Source organism: Bos grunniens, chromosome 2, assembly GCF_055505025.1.
Source record: "Bos grunniens cultivar Pamir isolate PY7600 chromosome 2, Bosgru_T2T1.0, whole genome shotgun sequence".
In the NCBI taxonomy this organism is placed as follows: domain Eukaryota; kingdom Metazoa; phylum Chordata; class Mammalia; order Artiodactyla; family Bovidae; genus Bos; species Bos grunniens.
In genome coordinates this window covers 80,348,833-80,368,336 of record NC_141166.1, presented here as the reverse complement: position 1 = coordinate 80,368,336, position 19,504 = coordinate 80,348,833, and the positions used below count along the sequence as shown (strand labels likewise).

Sequence of the window (19,504 nt, the reverse complement as noted above, 5' to 3'; positions counted from 1 at the left end):
AGATGATTTTTAAGAGAAATTTATGGATAAATAGGTGACTCTTGAATTCACTGATTCAGGAATAAATGTTTTGTTTGACACTTCTTTTTCTTGATTTAAAATACTTGTGGGGTGCAAAGGAGATAGGGGATAGGTGTTGGAGTGCCTTTATTACTTTTGAGGTAGAGATTCATTGAATATGTGACACAAGTTTATTTCTGTCCTACCTGACAGAAATCCTAGAAGCAATAAAGTGGGTATAATTTGGCGAGACCTCCAAGTGTGAATCATTGAAGTTAAAATAGTCAAAGAGAGTTTTTTCATAGATATTCTAATCCAGAACTTGAATGCCACACAGCATCTGTTCTTTAGATCCACAATCCGGTTATTGTGAATGAGATCTTACCTGTAATCTTCTTTTTGTAAAAATATTTCTATAAGCCCTCCAAGTATGTGTTTTCACTTTTCCATGTAAGAAAACAGAAGTTGTCGAAGAGGTTTCAAGCCCTGCTACAATCGCCGTTGTGTTCCTCACAGCAAGTTATGTGATGGTGAAAATGATTGTGGAGACAACTCTGATGAATTAGACTGTAAAGGTAAACACATGTCACATCAGCCTAGGAATATTATCATGCTAAGTGTTCCCCAAACTCTTCTACAGTGTATTCCTGAGAGTTCTGGACTTTCACCTTTTTGATATATAACCCTGACTAGCATCTACGGACCATGCTTTGGTCAATGCTGTTGAAGAGAGTTATTAGAGTCAATTGAAAATTGATGACTATTTTTCTGTCTCTGGTTTCTATTTCTTTCTTTGCTCACTTCAAGATTCTTTTTCACCTTTTCAGTTCAACCTCCCTATTTGGGACATTTCTACCAGAAAGTATAATATTGAATTTATTGCTCCAAAATGTTCCCCTTCATTCCTTAATCCTAGCTCCTACATGTGATCTCTTCATTTTCCTACTTATTGGAAAGGAAACCTTGGTATTCTTCTTTATTCCTCCTTCCACCATGCTTTATTAACCACATGCCCAATCATCAGCAAATCTTCCAATTCTTTGAAATATATTCCCTTTCAGCCTATTTTGAGCCTAGCTTAACAGAGTAAGCTTAACAGCCTTTTATTTGGTCTCCTTTTGGAAGTCAATTGGAACGATTGCTACTCTTTCCAATCAATTGAATGTTTAGTCATGCTAACACAATTTAACATTTTACCATGTTAAATTTAAAATTTTACCATGGAACACATCAGCAGCCACACTACCTGGAATAGAACCCCAGCCCTATCACTAACTGTGAAACTTTGGATAAGGTACTTAACCAACTGGTGCCTCAGTTTTCCAAATTATAAGAAAAGAGACAATAGTTAAATAAGTGTATCAGTATTAGAACAGAACTTGGCATATAGTAAATGCTATGTAAAGATTTAGTTTTTTTTTTTTTTTAATTACTCCTCAGGTAAAGAATCCCAATGTTTGCAGAATAAGTGACAAGTTTTTAGTCTGACATTTATGGTATCCTAAAATCTGGAATCAACAGATCTTTCCAAACCAATTTCCCATTAAAAATTTTTCCATTTATTGAAAATACTTTATTGGGTGAAATTCTTTAAGAATAGAGACATAAAATTTGTAAGTTCTGTGTGTGCCCTCAATTTAGATCAAACTCTACGATAGTCATTTAAATAGGTAAAGATGCATATGAGGTGCCATGATTGCACTATTAAGAATTTTTTTTTTTAACTTGGAGGTAATCTGAAAGGCTTCATAGACTAATGTCAAAGTCTAAAACAGTGGAATGGTTTCAAAACAAGAGAATTCCAAGTGGAGGGACCAATATTGAAAAGTGAAAGTAATTTGATGATTAGAGCCAGATTGCATATTGGGGAGTGTCAACAAAAATGAATTGACTTAGAAGGAACTGGGATATGATGGTGTTTTCTGGTGTCGTGTTATAGAACATGAACTTTATCTTGTAGTCACCAGAAAGGAAAAAAAAAGAGGAAAAAAACTGATTTTTAGAATTAAAACTATAATACTGAGAACAGAAGGACAAAATAGAAGGCTGTTACAGCAGTGAAAGCTAGGAATAAAGAGGAGAAAGACAGATATAACAGAATTTTAAGTGGTAGCATAACAGGTATTTTGGGGTAAGAAACATGGTAATAGAAGATAAGCATGTGTTGGTGGGGGCGAGAGGGGATGTTCCCAGGTGGTGCTAGTGGTAAAGAAACCACTTGCCAATGCAGGAGACATAAGAGACTCGAGTTCAATCTCTGGGTTGGGAAAAGCCCTTGGAGGAGGGCATGGCAAACCACTCCCGTATTTTTGTCTGAAGAATCCCATGGACAGAGGAACGTGGTGGGCTATAGTCCATGCAAAGGGTTGGACATGATTGAAGCATATTGGCACGTGTGTGTGTGTGTGTTGCCAGCTTTTAAAATATTATTTGTTTTCATTAATTTTTAAATTTATTTTTGCGTGCCCTTTGTTGTGTGAAACAGGGATAAGATAGTAAGAATGGTCCACATTCTGACGTTGGGGTACCTATAGACATTCAAATGGAACTGTTCAAAGGTTATATATATAAGCAGAGATATGGAGCTCAGATAGTAGGTTTAGATCAGAAGAACTGATCTTGGATTTCTTAAAGAGAGAGAACTCAAAGGAGGTATGAAATAGAAGTTGTTTTATGAGAAGGCATCAAAATGACCTATTGAAATTAAAATTGAAGATACTAATAAAGAAATGAAACATATACCACAAGAGTAATAAAATGAGCTTCATAAGAAATTATTTTTTTTAAAGAAAGGAGGATAAGTTAGTGTTACAGAGAAGGCAAGAGGGCAGGCATAGACTGGAAAGTCCACTATACTTGGCAAATAGATAATAATTTCTTGGTTACCTTCAAGAGTCAGTTCAGTGGAATGGGAAGGAAATACCAGATTGCACTGGATTGAGACAAATATGAATGGTGAAAGAGAAAAGACAGTGAATTCAGATTATTTTTTAAAAAGGTTGGTGGTAGAGAAAAGATGTATGAAGTACAGTTGTAATGAGAAAACTATAAAATGTTAAGGAAGAAGATAGAATGTGTACAAATTATTTTGTAGCTGATAAAGGATTGAGAAGTTACTCTGTTGTCTTAGAGTATATGATCTTGGCCAAACGCTTGAGAAGCTTACCATCGAAGTTGATGTAGTTTAGAAAGAGCCAAGAACATTTGAAAGTTAACTGTGGTTTTGTATTATCTATAAAAGACTAAAATTGATAAATTGTAATAAGACATTGGTAGTTAATGGAGAGAAACAGAAAAGCATTTGGAAGAAAGAACAGGAAAGTAGAAAGAAACCCCCAAAACAGATATGTTCTATTAGTTATTATGCAAGGTGGAAAGACTATCATGAAAATAGTAAGCTGGGATAAAAATTAAAAGATAAATCTAGAATATGAAGGAACTGAATAATAGATACAGAGAGTAGATTTCAATATAAATTTCCATGGCAAAAGAAGTCATGTAAATTTAATAAGTTACTGTGGATTTTCTTGGAAAATAGTTTCTTTTAAAAACAGTAAGCAAATTAGTGCATTTGGGTTTATGAAATATAATACCCAGTACATGGTGGGTGTTTATTAAACTCTTATGTGGCTGGTTGAAACCATAAGTCTTCTAAAAGTATAGATAGGTTTCATTTTGCTTAATGATATCAGTATCAGCTGAATAACAATATAAATAATTCAAAATTTTATTTCCCCCTTTTTAATCTAAACTCGTAGTTTCTGTGTTATAACTATCTCCGCCATATACTTGTAGACAGAACTACCATATTTGAGATTCAAGTTTTTGTCAAAACTTTTATTTTGTGATAATAATAGTGTAGTGATCATGACAATTGGATATCTTGTGAAGCAATAACAACAAAATTGTATGCCTTGAACTTCTTCCTATATAATGTAGCACATTTGAAACTACACATGCTCAAGGAGATGCTGTGTTACATACTATAAGTTAACAAATTTAAGTAAATGGTCTAGCTTCTGTAGGATAAACAAATGGGTAGCTTTTTAGATGAAAGCTTACTTATTATATTTTCATCTTTTAGATTTGATTTTCCTCTCATATTAAGATTGTTCTCATGGTATTCTTTCATGCCATAGGGAAAATACTAACTTGGGTACTTTTTCTATAAGCCAGTTTCTTATAAAGCATTAATTCAGATGTATGTCCATCAAACACATGGACACTTAGAGCATGTAAAAGGTCATGAAGGAAAAGGAACATAAATAGTCTTAGAAAGAATGAAAAAAGAATTATTTCTCTAGTCACTCCCTTTTTCTATAATCATTGCCACTTGGGGACACAGTGCTTTGTTGTATGTATATATGAACACACACACAAATCATGTTACTGTTTAATGTAAATAAAGTAAAAAATAACAAAATTTAAGTGGTACAATAAAATATCAGTAAATATAGAGAGATTTTAATAGGCTTTGGAGAAAAGTTATGGTAGAATCATCTGAACTACTATTACAGTTCTGTTTGTTTAATTTAGATGTTAATAGCAATTAACACTTTTTAATGGCATATAGTCAAATAATCTATTTGTGGAAATATTGTAAGGAATTATTTTTTATTTCTTGTCTTTGGAAGCAAAGTGAAAACCCAAATCCTCATCAATCTTTTATTACTGACTCTTTGTAAAATTCATTTCATAACTGAGAGCTTTAGACATCAAGCTGTCTGGTGGGGATCTGAGGAGTTGTTCAGAAAGTTTGTTATTCTTCATTCTTCTTCTGTTTGAGTGAATAGATTTATGGAGATTGCATCATATCCCTCCTTCGCTTCCTGTTAAGAGGAATATATTCCCTCTGAAAAGAACTTCCTTGGGCCACCTGAACACCTTTAGGTGGACTGGAGAAATAAGCACTTCTAAGGCAACCTAGAGGAGAGGAAGCTGGTGTTTTTTTTCTGTTTTCCCCAAATTCATAGTAAAACTTTGAAGATTCCACAAACAACAAGCTAAGGAAAAGGATAAGCCTACCTGGAGGAGAAATCATTCTTTCTGGGTTCACATACCCTTGGAACCTAAGCAGTATAAGAAATAAAAGATGTGGTTCGAAAGTAAACAGAAGAGATGTGGCAGTGCATTTAATATATTTTTTCCTTGTCAGTTTCCCCTTTGCTACAGGTTGGGTAAGGGAGTTGGAAAAACAGTGAGTTAGCTTAGTTATAAGAATCATCCTAAGAACCAGGGAAAGACTGATCAATTTTATATCTTTGCTATCAAATTAAAGATTTTAACTAACATGGAGCGAAGGAAGTGGATTAATTAGGAGAATTAAGAAAGTATATAAAGGAAAGAAAGTGTATTCTTCTAATTTCTCTCTTGCTACTACTTTTGATCCAGTGTTCGTCAGATCTTCCTTCATAGTGTCTCATTGCTATTCCTGGTGTCACTCACAATTTGTAGGCTTTATTATTTTTTTTTTGGCACATCTAGAGGAAAAATTATAGTATTTCTCACTCAGTTTACCTTTATTTGGACTACATTATTTTCTCTTCTCTTTTTCTCCAGGACTTTTAGCCTGGAAAAAAGTTGTCAGAAACTTGTCATATTCACTTGACAAATTAAAGATCCCATTATCTTTTTCCCTCAAACTCACCCTAGGATGAAACAAATTTCAGTATTTGATTGACCAAAACAACATAGAAGGGAATATGACAGAGGGAATAGAAAGGAAGAGGTTTTGGCACAAGAAGATTTTGCTTACTAATTAAGTGATGTTTTCTCTATTACCATGGATTTCTCCTGTTTTACAACTCTCCTTTCTTGTCTACAAGTGCTGGAGATGTTGATCCCCACAACCACCTTGCTCCTGCTGTTTATGGAATTGTGTAATACTTAATATTCGCAATTCCAATATCACTTATCACCCTACATAATCCTCTGGCTGTTCCCAAACTCTAAATCAAGTCATGGAATCTATGGAGATAAGATGAGGAGTGAAGACACAACTGGTTCCTATTTGCACATCTCACACACTCAAATATGCTCTCCTAGCCCTTCCCACCAAGATTCATTAGCCCTATTTTTCATTGCAAAAATGGGAGAAAAAGTATTTCATCCTTTCTCCAGTTCTCCTGACATCCCCCCCCCAACACTTCATTTTTCCCCTACCTTTCTCTTAAATACCATTTTCTAACCACTCTTCTCAACTTTAAAGATATGGTTTCTTTTCATCTAGTTAGATCAGAGTCCCTCTGTTTATTTTTTCCTCTTCCCAGAATTCTATCCAAGACCCATGTTCTAATTGCTCCATGTTTCCACTCATTTCATTAGCCATTCTTTACACTCACTTCCACCTGAGAGCACCCAACACTACTTTTGAAACTCCATTACCGTGAAATCCCTGAAACTCCAGTCCTCTTAACTGTCTGAAATGCCATCGCCCTATTCATGGAGTCATGACTTGCCCTCTTCTCTCTATCTGCCACCAATATCCACTCAGGTGGATTCCATGAAATGTACACAGATTATCTGTGGAAGTTTGGAGGGAGATGGAGATGGTGGAATGGACTGTGATTGTCCCAGTATATCAGCATTAAGATTTCTAGCATCCCAAACTCTAACTGCAAGTATAGATAAAATTTAAAGTGCATTGTGCAATAAATCTTTGTAAACTTGATTAGGAATATTACCACTATCCAGAATATTGTTTCACAGAGAAATAAATTCTGAAATATAGTGTTTATAAGGAATTTTTTGGAACACAACCTCTTAATAGGAGACTGCTGAAAGACAGCAAAGTCAGAAGCAAAATGTATATACTCATCATGATTATTTTCTAAATTATGTATTTCATTAACTATTTCTATAGAAAAATATTGTACTGAAAAGCAATAGAAAAGAATATGGTTTATTTAGCATAAAAGAAAAATATCTATTTTTCCTCTTTGAAACAGTGTGTTTATCTCAACTTATAATGGCATTATCTTTTCACATGATAAGATGTTATTTTTAATGAAGAAAACAGTGAAGCAATTATAATTGCAAATTGTAAATAAAACATTTATTCTAATCATCATTTAAACGTAAATAAGGATATAATTGCAAGATACAATTAAATATAAGAGCAGTGCATTTTGAAATACAAATGACATACATACCCTTGAGTAAAATTTGCATATTTTAAGATAGCATTTTAACCATTTACAATTGATATAATTTATATTTATAATTAAATAGGCTCTTTAGAGTATCAACACTAGTGAAAATGGCATAATCAAAGTGCCCTTCAGGTTGTTCATTAACATAATCAACCTGTGGAAATTTGAATTTGGGATAAAATTCTCACCTAAGTTAATCTAACACATAAAGCAAGCCATGCACCTGTTCACAACATATTGCTGGAAAACATTATATGGTAATGAATGTGTAAGCAAAGTAGAAAGGAATATATGATTAAGAATAAGCAATTCTGTACAAAGGATATATAATGATGGTAGCATATCAAAACTGATTTTCATCTAAGCATAGCAGGGAATTGGAAAGCCTTACTTTCCAATAACAGAAACAAGTCATACCACATTTATATGTTCCTTGGCGTGAGGCATCCGTATTTCCTATACCAAATGTTAGTGATGTGGCATATAAAGGAAGATAACATAGTATGATGACTTTCTAGCAGTGCTAAACTATTTCATCTTTGAGTAATAAAGAAAACACTCAGTGATTTCCTCCTCAGTCTCTCTCTGTCCATCTCTTTTTATCATAGTAGGAAACATTCCATTTCTTAGCAAACAAGTTAGGATTTCTCTGTATACACTCAGGCATTTGCTTAGAGTCATAACCTTGTACTTTTGAAGCTGAAAAGAAAGAGCATTTCATCAGCATTTATTTATTTATTTTTTGTTTGTTTGTTAGCTTAGTTTTGAAATGGAATAATCAGGTAGAATAAGGCACAGGCCTCTGCTTTCATGGAGCTTACAATTTAATGGGGGGAAAGATATCCAAGCAGGAAATTGCAATGCAGTATCATAAGTATCACAACATAGGGAAGAACTGTGTGACAGGGGAGAATATCTGAGGCATCTAACCGAAGCTTGGGATTGGGAGTCATGGGTCGAGTTCAACTGCCCAGAGTTTGAAAAGCAAAACCAAACAAAATATAAGAATTAAAACACTCAAAACGTTAAAAGCAAGAAATCATTATCTAGTTTACCTATCCATTTACTTATTTATCTATTTTTCTAGTTTCAACCTGTGCTGCTGTTGAGTTCCGCTGTACAGATGGGATGTGCATCCCGAGATCAGCACGATGCAACCAGAACATAGACTGTGCAGATGCTTCAGATGAAAAGAACTGCAGTAAGATATTCCATTACCTTTTGTTTGTGCATGCCTGTGCACCTTTGACATTTCACTGAACAGTGTCCAACTCCTCACTGAACCTTGTCCAGAATTGATATGCAATTAACCCCTGTGGTGTAGGATAATTGCATATTTACTTCTTCAAATGAGGTTAGCATTTCTTGTTTCTGTGACCTACATAAAAGGCTCATAATCTTTGCAGATGAGGTGTTTCTCATTTTTCTGTTTACCTCCTTATAGATAATACAGACTGTACATATTTCTATAAACTTGGAGTGAAAACCACAGGGTTCATAAGATGCAATTCTACCTCGCTGTGTGTTCTGCCAGCCTGGATATGCGATGGGTCTAATGACTGTGGAGACTACTCAGATGAATTAAAATGCCCAGGTAATTCTAGAAAGAACAACAGTCTTTGCCTTGAAGATATATGTTGTATAGCACAAACTTACTAAATTTCATTCTTGATATTCAGTGGTTAAGATGAAAACAAATGTTGCAGACTAAATTAAAAATGATCATCCAGTTCTAAACATACCACTTTATACTTTTATGGAATGATACTCAAGAAATCTGTTCTATATTTGGATCAGTTTCCTTTTTCAAGTTCATTTCTTTGTTAATCCTTTTAACATTGGTGATAACATTTTAAAACGTGTAATTTATAAAGCTTTCATAGAAGCAGTATATACTGAGAGAAACTATCAATAGACTAAAAGAGGGAGACTGTTTCTCACTACCCGCTTTACTTGTATTATGCTTGTATTGTCATACTAGGCTATTGGTGCAGCAATATAATCTTTCAGCATAGTAATATGGGTAACAGTTATCATTACTGAATAAAGGTCAGGCTGGTATACTGGTATCTATTAGCCATCTTTACCTATACAAGCAGTGTCATATGCAGTCTTAGGAAATTGCCTTCCATGAGAAGCTTATGAACTTGTTTCTTTCCAACTATTTGAGGAAACAAATTTTAAAAATATATAATAGTATCAGAAAGACAGATGGTAAATTACTAACTGAAAGTAGATATGCTTGTAGGATTCTACTACATGTCTTCTCATCCTGCTATTTCCTTCTCCTACCCCTGCTGCTACACTCACTTTTCCCACATTTTGTTGATGTGTAATATTTTTTGAAATATTTTAAGATATGATATTCATAGGTATTCCACACACATATTTGTTTGTTATCCACAAGTGCACACACACAGTCTACTATAAAGAATTGATATTCTTAATAGTACATAATCTATCAATTAATTGGGCAATGACAGATCCCTTTCTCCTCCCATGGTCATCAGTGTGTAACACTCTGTGATGTTCCTTCTGGGTTTGAAGACTTGCTATGTCCTAGGAGGAACTAGAGAACTTCACGGGAGGCACTGAACTGCAGCTCACTGCAAATCCTCTACAATTTTAAATAAAATTTTATTCTTCATTATGTATGTGTGTGTGTGTTAGTTGCTAAGTCGTGCCCGACTGTTTGCAACCCCATAGACTGTAGCCACCAGGCTCCTCTGTTCATGGGATCCTCCAGGCAAGAATACTGCAGTGGGTAGCCTTCCCTTCTCTAGGGGATCTTGCCAACCCAGGGATCGAACTTGGGTCTCCCACATTGCAGGCAGATTCTTTATCTAATCTGAGCCATCAGGGGACTCTCTCAAAAGTGATTTTTCATCTTTAATTAGATCTACAAAGTTGGTGTTAAAAAAATAAAATGGAGGTAATTTTTGTATCTTAAAATAGTCATGCATTACTGTACTAATATTAACAAGTATACTCTAATAGTGAGTCAGTCACTCTAAAATTATGTAAACCTGAACGTACAAGGAGACCAATGATATCCAGTAAAGAGAAAAATCTAGTATTTTGTATGTGCTTTTGGAGGTCATAATAATACAATACCCCATAGTCTGAAAAATATATAATATACAGAATAATTTTATATACAAATACTTTTTAGTCTCATGATAATTTTTAAGGTAGAACAATTTCAAAGATTCTATTGCAACTTGTTTTTCTTCCTTAAAATAGAAAGTGAAAGTGTTAGTCTCTTGGTCTTGTCTAACTCTTTGCAATCCCATGGACTGTAGCCCACCAGACTCCTCTGTCCATGGAATTCTCCAGGCAAGAATACTAGAATGGGTTGCCATTCCCTTTTCCAGGGTAACTTTTCAACCCAGGGATTGAACCCAGGTCTCCTGCATTGCAAGTAGATTCTTTGGTATTTGAACCATCAGGGAAGCCCCAAAAGGTGATATGGTCAGTCCTGGGAAGTTGGTAGGGAGCAGGGGCACAAGAAGAGGAAAGACTTCCCTGACCAGAATCAAATCAGGGCCCTGATGGTGAGAGCACCAAATCCTAACCACTAGACCACCAGGGAGAAGCTAAAATAGAGTACGCTTATATAAATCTTGTCAAAGCATATGTACTCTTCAACTGTTGAACATAAAGTTTATACTTGCTCAGCAAAAACCTACTAATAATTTTGTAATTAATTTTTTCTGAGTATGGAATTAAAATATTTTCCACATAAAATGATACTTTGGCCTTAGGTTTACTTATTTTATAGTCATCTCAATTGTTTTATTTTACTTTTGTTAACTCTACATTATTTGTATTTAAACACTTGCTCCATTAATATCCTTCTTCTGATCCAGGATCCAATTCTAGATGGGATTTGTTATCATGTCTCCCTGATTTCCTCTGTTCCATATTCTTAATTTCTCCTTGGTTTTCATGACCTGGACATTCTTAATGACATTGAAACATGTAAAATATCATGTAAGAAACGAGTTGCCAGTCCAGGTTCGATGCACGATACTGGATGCTTGGGGCTAGTGCACTGGGACGATCCAGAGGGATGGTATGGGAAGGGAGGAGGGAGGAGGGTTCAGGATGGAGAACACATGTATACCTGTGGCGGATTCATTTTGATATTTGGCAAAACTAATACAATTATGTAAAGTTTAAAAATAAAATAAAATTAAAAATTAATTAAAAAATAAAATGTTTTATCTGAAAAAATAAATAAATAAATATTCTCCTGATATGAAAATGTCAATATAAAATTTATTGTCAACTAAAAGTTGTTCCTATTAAACACTTAAGAAAGCAAAAAAAAAAAAAAAGAACATCTCAGCTCTTTTTTATTTAAGTTTTCTTGTTATTTATCTCTTCCAGTTCAAGGAATATTACTGTTTTGATATCTAAAGATTTATTTATTTGACATTTAATTTATTTACTTGACTGTAATTTATTTGACACTGCATTCTATATTTTATCACAGTTCAAAACAAACACAAGTGTGAAGAAAATTATTTTGGTTGTCCTAGTGGAAGATGCATTTTGAATACCTGGGTATGTGATGGTCAGAAAGATTGTGAGGATGGACTTGATGAATTCCACTGTGGTGAGACATTATATCTTCCTTTACTTTTATAAACCATATTATCATTTATATACTGATGTTACCTTACATAGGAATTTTACACAAAATATTGCTAAACAGTTTTAACATCAATTTTTATTTTTATGAAATAACACAAATGGTAAAAATTAAAACAGAACAGAAAAAATTTATAATGGAGAATAATAATCTCCCATCAAACCTTTTCTTTTAACTTTTCTGTTTTTGCTAGTGGATACCTCCATCAATCTAAATGATATATTTATACCTTAATTTCCTGACTTATTTGCTTTAGATGCTAATATATTTACCTTCTGCTGTGAAAAATAAGGATTTAATTCACACAACCCATTATATTCTTCCTACCTGTTATTGACTATTATTATCCTAAATGTTTCCATTCATTACATGTATAGGTTTAAATAGTATACTAAAACTTGCATTTATTAAAAAAATCTCTCCCCATCCAACTCCTAATTTCTGTTTGTGTACATTTCATTTCACTTGGCAAGGTATGAAAATATTTAAATTTTTTTTGTTAATTTATGAGATTTATGATATCCAGGCCAATTTTTTTAAAAGCATATAATTCTCTATTTTCATTTAGCTCAAATAACATACACCAGGGTGAACAGACAAGGATTAAAAATGGTTGTCTAAGAAAAGTCAAATTCCCATAAAAGTAAATATCATCACAAAATGTGAAAGTGCATTTTGTTTGATTATATTAGAGCCAGATTTTGAACAAGATTAATGGAGAACTTTAAATAGTTTATATAGATTCATGATTTCTGGAACAGAAGCCATTATACATTTGTATCTTCTTTAATATTTTTTCTGGTTTCGGCTTTTCTGAATGTCTCTCTTTTCACAGCTCATGTATGTAAATATTTTAAATAAAAATGCAAAGTTTTAAATAAGTTTATAAGATAAACATCAAATTTTATTTTATAGTCATTTATATTTTAATGTACTAATTCAGTAGAATTTTATTCTTGGGTGTTTGCTGGTGATAAATGAACTGAGGATAAAGGAAGGAGAGCAGTCACAAACTTTGTAAATAAATTAAGTATATTATCATAAATGTATAATTTCATAATAAAATACCAGCCACCATGCCAATGAATCTGTATGTTATTAGTCAGACTTAAGTGTTCCCAAGGGAGAGAAACAAAAACATCAAAGTTTTAAGTATGTATAGTATGTTAAGTATGTACAGATAGAAAACTGACAGCTTATCATAGAGCTAAAACCCCCTGAGTCACATCACTTTTAAAAACAAATGTGTATGGTGGTGAGTTCACCATATTTGTGACATTGCCTAGGATGTAATTTTTTTTTTCTCCAACTGTTCAATAACAGACTAAAAGTTAGAAGAATACCACACCTGGACTCTTTTTTCTTTTTTTTTTTTGTACCCTACATGTTAGAAAAAAACAGGAATACATTTAGGAAGAGTGACTAGCATATTGACTAACTTGGAGTCATACCCTATGAGATTATGTTGAAGAAACAATGTTGTATGACCTGGATAACTCAGAGGGAATATGCAAGCCATTGTCAAAATTTTATTGTACTGTCATGGAGAAGGCAATAGCACCCCACTCCAGTACTCTTGCCTGGAAAATCCCATGGACAGAGGAGCCTGGAAGGCTGCAGTCCACCGGGTCGCTAAGAGTCAGACAGGACTGAGCGACTTCACTTTCACTTTTCACTTTCATGCATCGGAGAAGGAAATGGCAACCCACTCCAGTGTTCTTGCCTGGAGGATCCCAGGGATGGGGGAGCCTGGTGGGCTGCCGTCTATGGGGTCGCACAGAGTCGGACACAACTGAAGCGATTTAGCAGCAGCAGCATAGAAAAGAGGAAAGTGGCTTCTTTTATTTGGGATGACTGGTTTTAGTGAAGTCTAAAGAAGACTTTCCTCACTATCAGATCTTTCCTAAGACCGTCTCTAAAGATTCATTTTTTCTTTTGCACCTGAAACAAACCTTCTTGTGTATTTTTTAGATGCCTCTTGTTCTTGGAACCAATTTGCATGTTCCACAGAAAAATGTATATCTAAACACTGGATTTGTGATGGAGAGGATGATTGTGAAGATGGATTAGATGAAAGTGATAGCATTTGTGGTGAGTTGTCTCCTTTGTGTTCTTATCCAATTCTTAGGAGTATAATACATAAGCTCTGTCATTTTAGAATATGCAGAGAACTTTCTTTTCTACTCTGTTAAACTTAATATGAAGTTTATATGTATATACATTTCAATGTAACGGTTTTCATTATTTTTATAACAACTTATTAATCTATATTTCATATATATATATATATATATATATACAATTACCATTATGGTTTTAGGATTTTTTCCTGAATATCGACACATGATTGTATTTCTAGTCTTCAGTGACTTCTTCCAAATAAATCACTATGATTGGGATTACATGGATAAAATGACTGAAAACTTTTTCATTGTTTTTGATAAGTATTGCTAAGTTCCCCTCCAAGTTTATTATACTTGCTTATATTGTCATAAGCCACACAGGCTGTGTGTATGTGTATTATAGTAATCACTATTGCTGAATTGTTTTAAATGGAAAGTAAGGAAACAGGCTATTGTATGTGATTTTAAAATGTACTTTAAAATTCAGCTATATATGATCAAAGTTATACCGTCAAATGTCCATGTTTACTATCCATCAACTATATTTTCTACAAAGTCGTGTGATTTCTTTTGATTAATCACAGATATTTAACAAACAATTTAAAATAAATGAATAAATGAATTTCTTAAGAAGTAGAAAAAGGAAGCAACCTAACCTTTATAAATTTATTATAATTGACCAGGCCTTCTACTAAATTATTCATATGTCTGTTTTTCTATCTTTCTGATCTGTTTCCACATGTGTGTTTGTACCTATAGCTTTATATTCTTTGCCTATTATATCCTATTTCATAACTATTACCACCCTCATTTTACAGTGATAAGGACCTGAGTCAGAATAAGGCTTAATTATGAAGTAAAGTGTACTTAACACGTTTTTAAAATTTTCGGGATTTGTGGCCTCTATTTAGGTCACCATCATGGAAACATGAATATAAGATTAATAATGTTCACACTAAAATCAAGTTCTTTATATGTAACATAAAATTGGAGATATCCTTGGAAAGTAGACAATTTATTTTCCTATATTAACCCACCTAAAATCTACTTTTTATTTACAAAACTAAAACAATTTAGTTATGGAACAGATAAAGATAAATGTAGAAAGATTACTATCAAAGACCTCTAAAACCAAAAATAAATCAGTAATCTGATGACTGACCAATCTATTTTATGTCCTTTGTTTCTCTTTGCTATTAAATATTTCTATTAAAACATTAATTGAAGTATAGTTGATTTAAAACATTGTGTTCGTTTCAGGTTTACAGCAAAGTGAATCGGTTATACATATGCTTATATCCACTCTTTTTTTTTTTTTAGATTCTTTCCCACATAGGACATTGCAGAGTATTGAGTAGAGTTCTTTGTTTAATTTTAACTACCAACTTCCAACAGGTTAAGCGTATTTTCAGTCTCTAAAATTATCTCGCTTTTGACCCTTTGTATAATTCTACATTAAATGGCTCCCTTGATATTGCTATGCTTTCTAAGTGGACACAGCATACTAGAACTGGTAAAGATTCTAAAGTGACACAGAGTTGAATTCTCCTGCATCTGCATTTTCCAGCAGTGTAATCATGGACTGGTCCATTTTATTCCTTATTCCTCCAATTTCTTTCTTATTAAATGGTTACAAGACATTTACCTTATACAATTATCATGATCATCTGACATGGCCAATGGTTAATATCTAATGAATTTATTCCCATTCTCTTTTGTTCTTAATTTATTCCCATTCTCTTTCATTTCTGCTCCCTCCCTTATTTTTCAGAATAGTGTTGTTGTGTCAGTGTTTATCAATGTCCTGATAAGTTTTTTTGTTTTTTTTTTTTAAAGGATTTAATGATAATGGACATGTTTACCTGTCATCAAAACACCCAGGCTATTAAATATATACACAGGCTGCATTTTATATACTACCAAGCTGTTGTTGCATAAAAATTACTGCTTTAAACCAAGCATTAGTCAATGAATAAACTTAATATTTTAGAATTGGAAAGGAACTTTATAAATAACTTATCTGAGTGGTTTTCAACCTTTAGTGTACAAAAACACCTATTCAGAGGTTGTTAAAATAAATAGATTCTTAATCCTCACTTCAAAATATTCTAATGTAGACATATTCTTTCTTCATAAGCATATAGTGGTTCTGACTTGGGATTTGAGGATTCAGTTTGAAAATCATAGTCTAGTTAACCTCTGTCATATAATAGATGAAGAAAGAAAAACTCACCGAGGTTGATAAATTTGCCAAGGTCACTCAGTGAATCAGTGATTGCAGAACTAGAACCAGAATTCATATTTCTAAAATATGTACAAAATTGGATAGTTTCTAAAATACTTACTAAAACAGATATAAAAACAATCAAATATTATATCTGAGTAAGTACATAGGGGCTTCCCTGGTGGCACTAGTTGTAAAGAATCCGTCTGCCAGTACAGGAGACATCAGAGATGCAAGTATAATTCCTGGGTCAGGAAGATCCCCTGGAGAAGGAAATGGCAACCCACTCCAGTATTCTAGCCTGGAGAATCCCATAATGAGAGGAACCTAATGGGCTATAGTCCATGGGGTCACAAAAGGGTCAAACACGACTGAAGCATCTTAGCATAGCACAGCACAGGTACACAAAGTGGATCTGGTAGAATTCCTTCTACTGTCTTCCTTCCCCCTCGGGATTCATTTCCCTGTGAATGGCAATGTGTCTCCAGATGAAAATGTAACTATGGAAGGAAGCCATGAGTTTTTTCTTTGGCTCATTTTCTTTCTAATTGACCATGATATTTTGGAATGCTCTTAACACAGAATCTGTTGAACCACTTTCAAGGGAGCCAGAAAATTAGCTGCAAATAGCTTTGTGCCATTTTATAGTTTTAGATATCTTAGTAATTATCTAGTCATACCCCTCAATTTAGAGTGAAACTCAGACACTAGTCTTCAAAGTCATACAGAATTAAAGTTCTCAACACTTAAATCAATGCTATATTTATTATACGTACATTGAAAATAAATTGAAGTGATAATAAGAAAGCAGAAAAAGAGTTTTAAATGCATCAAAACTTCCTTAGCAGAAAGAATGAATTTTTTTTTTACATCTCTAGCTAAATAATAAAAATATTATGGAAATTAAAGCACTAATTGAGAATCTAATACTGAAAGTGACACTGTATTTATGACTAGCTTAAAAAATAGATAAAAAGGAGGAATGATGTGAAAATAACTTTGTAAGGAAAGAATTTTATTATAGAAAGCACTAAAGATATAATAGGTAGCAGGTAAATTCATTTTTAAATTGAAGCTACATTTGTTTAATAGATTTTCTTTATAATTTCTTCCAGTAATAGATATCATACTAAATCTCACTCTGTTAGCACTGATCCTCAATCAGATAAGCAAATCTGAATTACCTGGGGGACTTTTCAACATTCACTTGCCATCCTGTCTTCCTAATTTAAATGTATATCAGGAATGGGCATGTTTATGTTGCAAAGATCAGCAGGGGGTTTCAATTTGTCACCCTGCTGTCTTCCCATATTGAAAACATTGCATTGAAAGCAGTTTCTTCTCATAACAACTCTATGACTGAGAAATAAGATGGTAATTGATAATCCAAATGAAGTAGCTTTAAATGTTTAGAAACAACTGTCTTTCACCAATCTAGGCAGTCATATTTTCTTCCTGGAGATACTAGTAGTTTTTAAAATAATTCTTACAACTTATTTTTTTGAACCTTTTCGATTTGGTCACATGAAAGTGAAATTAAAGAGAAGTTAGATTTGGGAGACATGTTACTGATTCACTCAATATATATTTTATATACATAACAAATAAACCATTCAATATGTACAACTGTACTTGGGGTTAGGTAAATATCAAGAGAATGAATCATTTCCTAATTTTATTTGATTATTCTATACCCATAGAAGGAAAAGCAAAGAGCCAACCCCTGAGGCCCTTTGAACGTAGAGTAAACAGCATTTTTTTGTGTGGAAACTGATTAAAAAAAAAATACATTTGAAAACATCATGCAATTAAAAGGATGTTGAATCAACAGAGTGAAGAAAAGATAGATTCTGTTTATTAAGTGTGTAAAACAAAGGGTACATGCGGACATTCATCCTTTTCAATGACACAGGTGGGGAGTAACAATAATTACCTTACTGGTTAAGAGAAGGTGCTTAGGAATCAAAAAGGTTTTGGCCTCCCAGCTCACCACAGGACCCTTTATGCAACTTGAGACTTCCTGCAAGCTGTCAGCTTCTCAGAGCCTCCGTTTCCTTTTACATGAAGTGAAACTAATAATAGTTCTACCATTGTAGGTGATTGTGAGGACTAAATAAGTTAATATGCTAAGTGCTTAGCATATATTAAGTGATAAAAATGCTATTATTATTATTATCCTTATCGGTTCAGTCCTTCTGAAACTTTATCTCAATTTATTGAAAATTCTATGACACTTTTAGGCTTTTTACATTTTACATGGAAAAAATACTATTATTATTTTCTGCCATATAGCTTTTATTTTATTTTATTTTTCTACCATATACCTTTAAGAAATGAAATTCTTGCTATTGGGAAGGAATGGTCTTCTCAGGTAACATAGTGGTAAAGAATCCACCTACCAATGCAGAAGACCCAGGAGAAGCAGGTTTGACTCCTGGGTCAGGAAGATTCCATGAAAGAGGAAATGGCATCCCATTCCAGTATTCTTGCTGGGAGAATTCCATGGACAGAGGAGCCTGGTGAGCTACAGTCCATGGTGTAGCAATGGGTTGGACACAACTTAGCAACTAAACCACCACTGCCATTGAGAAGGAATGCATTCTGAGTGGAAACTATCCATAGGGGAAGGATAATACGTGGTGATTCCCAAAACTACAGTTTCTTCCTTGTCAGTGACATTCTTCTTCTTCTCTTCTCATCTTTTGGAAATATAAATGATATATTTTTTTTCAGTGGACCTGCTGTGATCCTAATGGCATTTTTTTTGGTGGTTTTCAGGTACCATCACCTGCGCAGCTGACATGTTCAGCTGCCAGGGCTCCCGTGCCTGTGTGCCCCGACACTGGCTGTGTGATGGTGAAAGGGACTGTCCAAATGGAAGTGATGAACTCTCCACAGCAGGCTGTGGTATGAACATGCACGGGGCTGTCTATGAAGGAATGCTGTTGCAGCATCCTCAGATACTTACTTCTGTAGTACTCACCATATCACCCTTTCTCTCACTTTCCCAACCCCTGGACTCATAGGTAGTATCGGATTTAATCAGGTGGGATGTTGTCAATCATAGTAGTTCAGCAACCCCTCACACCACTGTTCAGAGTGTTTCCAACATGCACAGTGGGATTACACATTTTAAAATCATTTTGATGAGTGAAAATTTTTCATTTCATTTCTGCGATACTGTAACCACCCTATGTATATTTGTGTGGTGGGGTTGTTACTTTCTTTTTAGTATCTTCCGCGACCCTGTACTCCCCTTGAAGGCTTTTAGATTGCCCATTACAGATACTCTGTAAATGGCTGCTGTGATCCTAAATAACTACTGACCAGAAGGTCAGTAAACACCTAT

The 19,504-nt window shown here is 33.9% G+C and overlaps 1 protein-coding gene across 1 annotated transcript in view; it reads left to right on the top strand.

Annotated features, from left to right (window-relative positions):
- LRP1B (LDL receptor related protein 1B) overlaps window positions 1-19,504 on the top strand; it is a 2,178,569-nt gene that overhangs the window by 1,853,429 nt on the left and 305,636 nt on the right. The window contains exons 47-52 of the mRNA XM_086368415.1: window positions 456-575; window positions 8,239-8,352; window positions 8,596-8,745; window positions 11,650-11,772; window positions 13,780-13,899; window positions 18,934-19,062. Of these exons, the coding sequence (XP_086224541.1) occupies window positions 456-575; window positions 8,239-8,352; window positions 8,596-8,745; window positions 11,650-11,772; window positions 13,780-13,899; window positions 18,934-19,062 (756 nt within the window). The remainder of the gene's footprint in view (window positions 1-455; window positions 576-8,238; window positions 8,353-8,595; window positions 8,746-11,649; window positions 11,773-13,779; window positions 13,900-18,933; window positions 19,063-19,504) is intronic.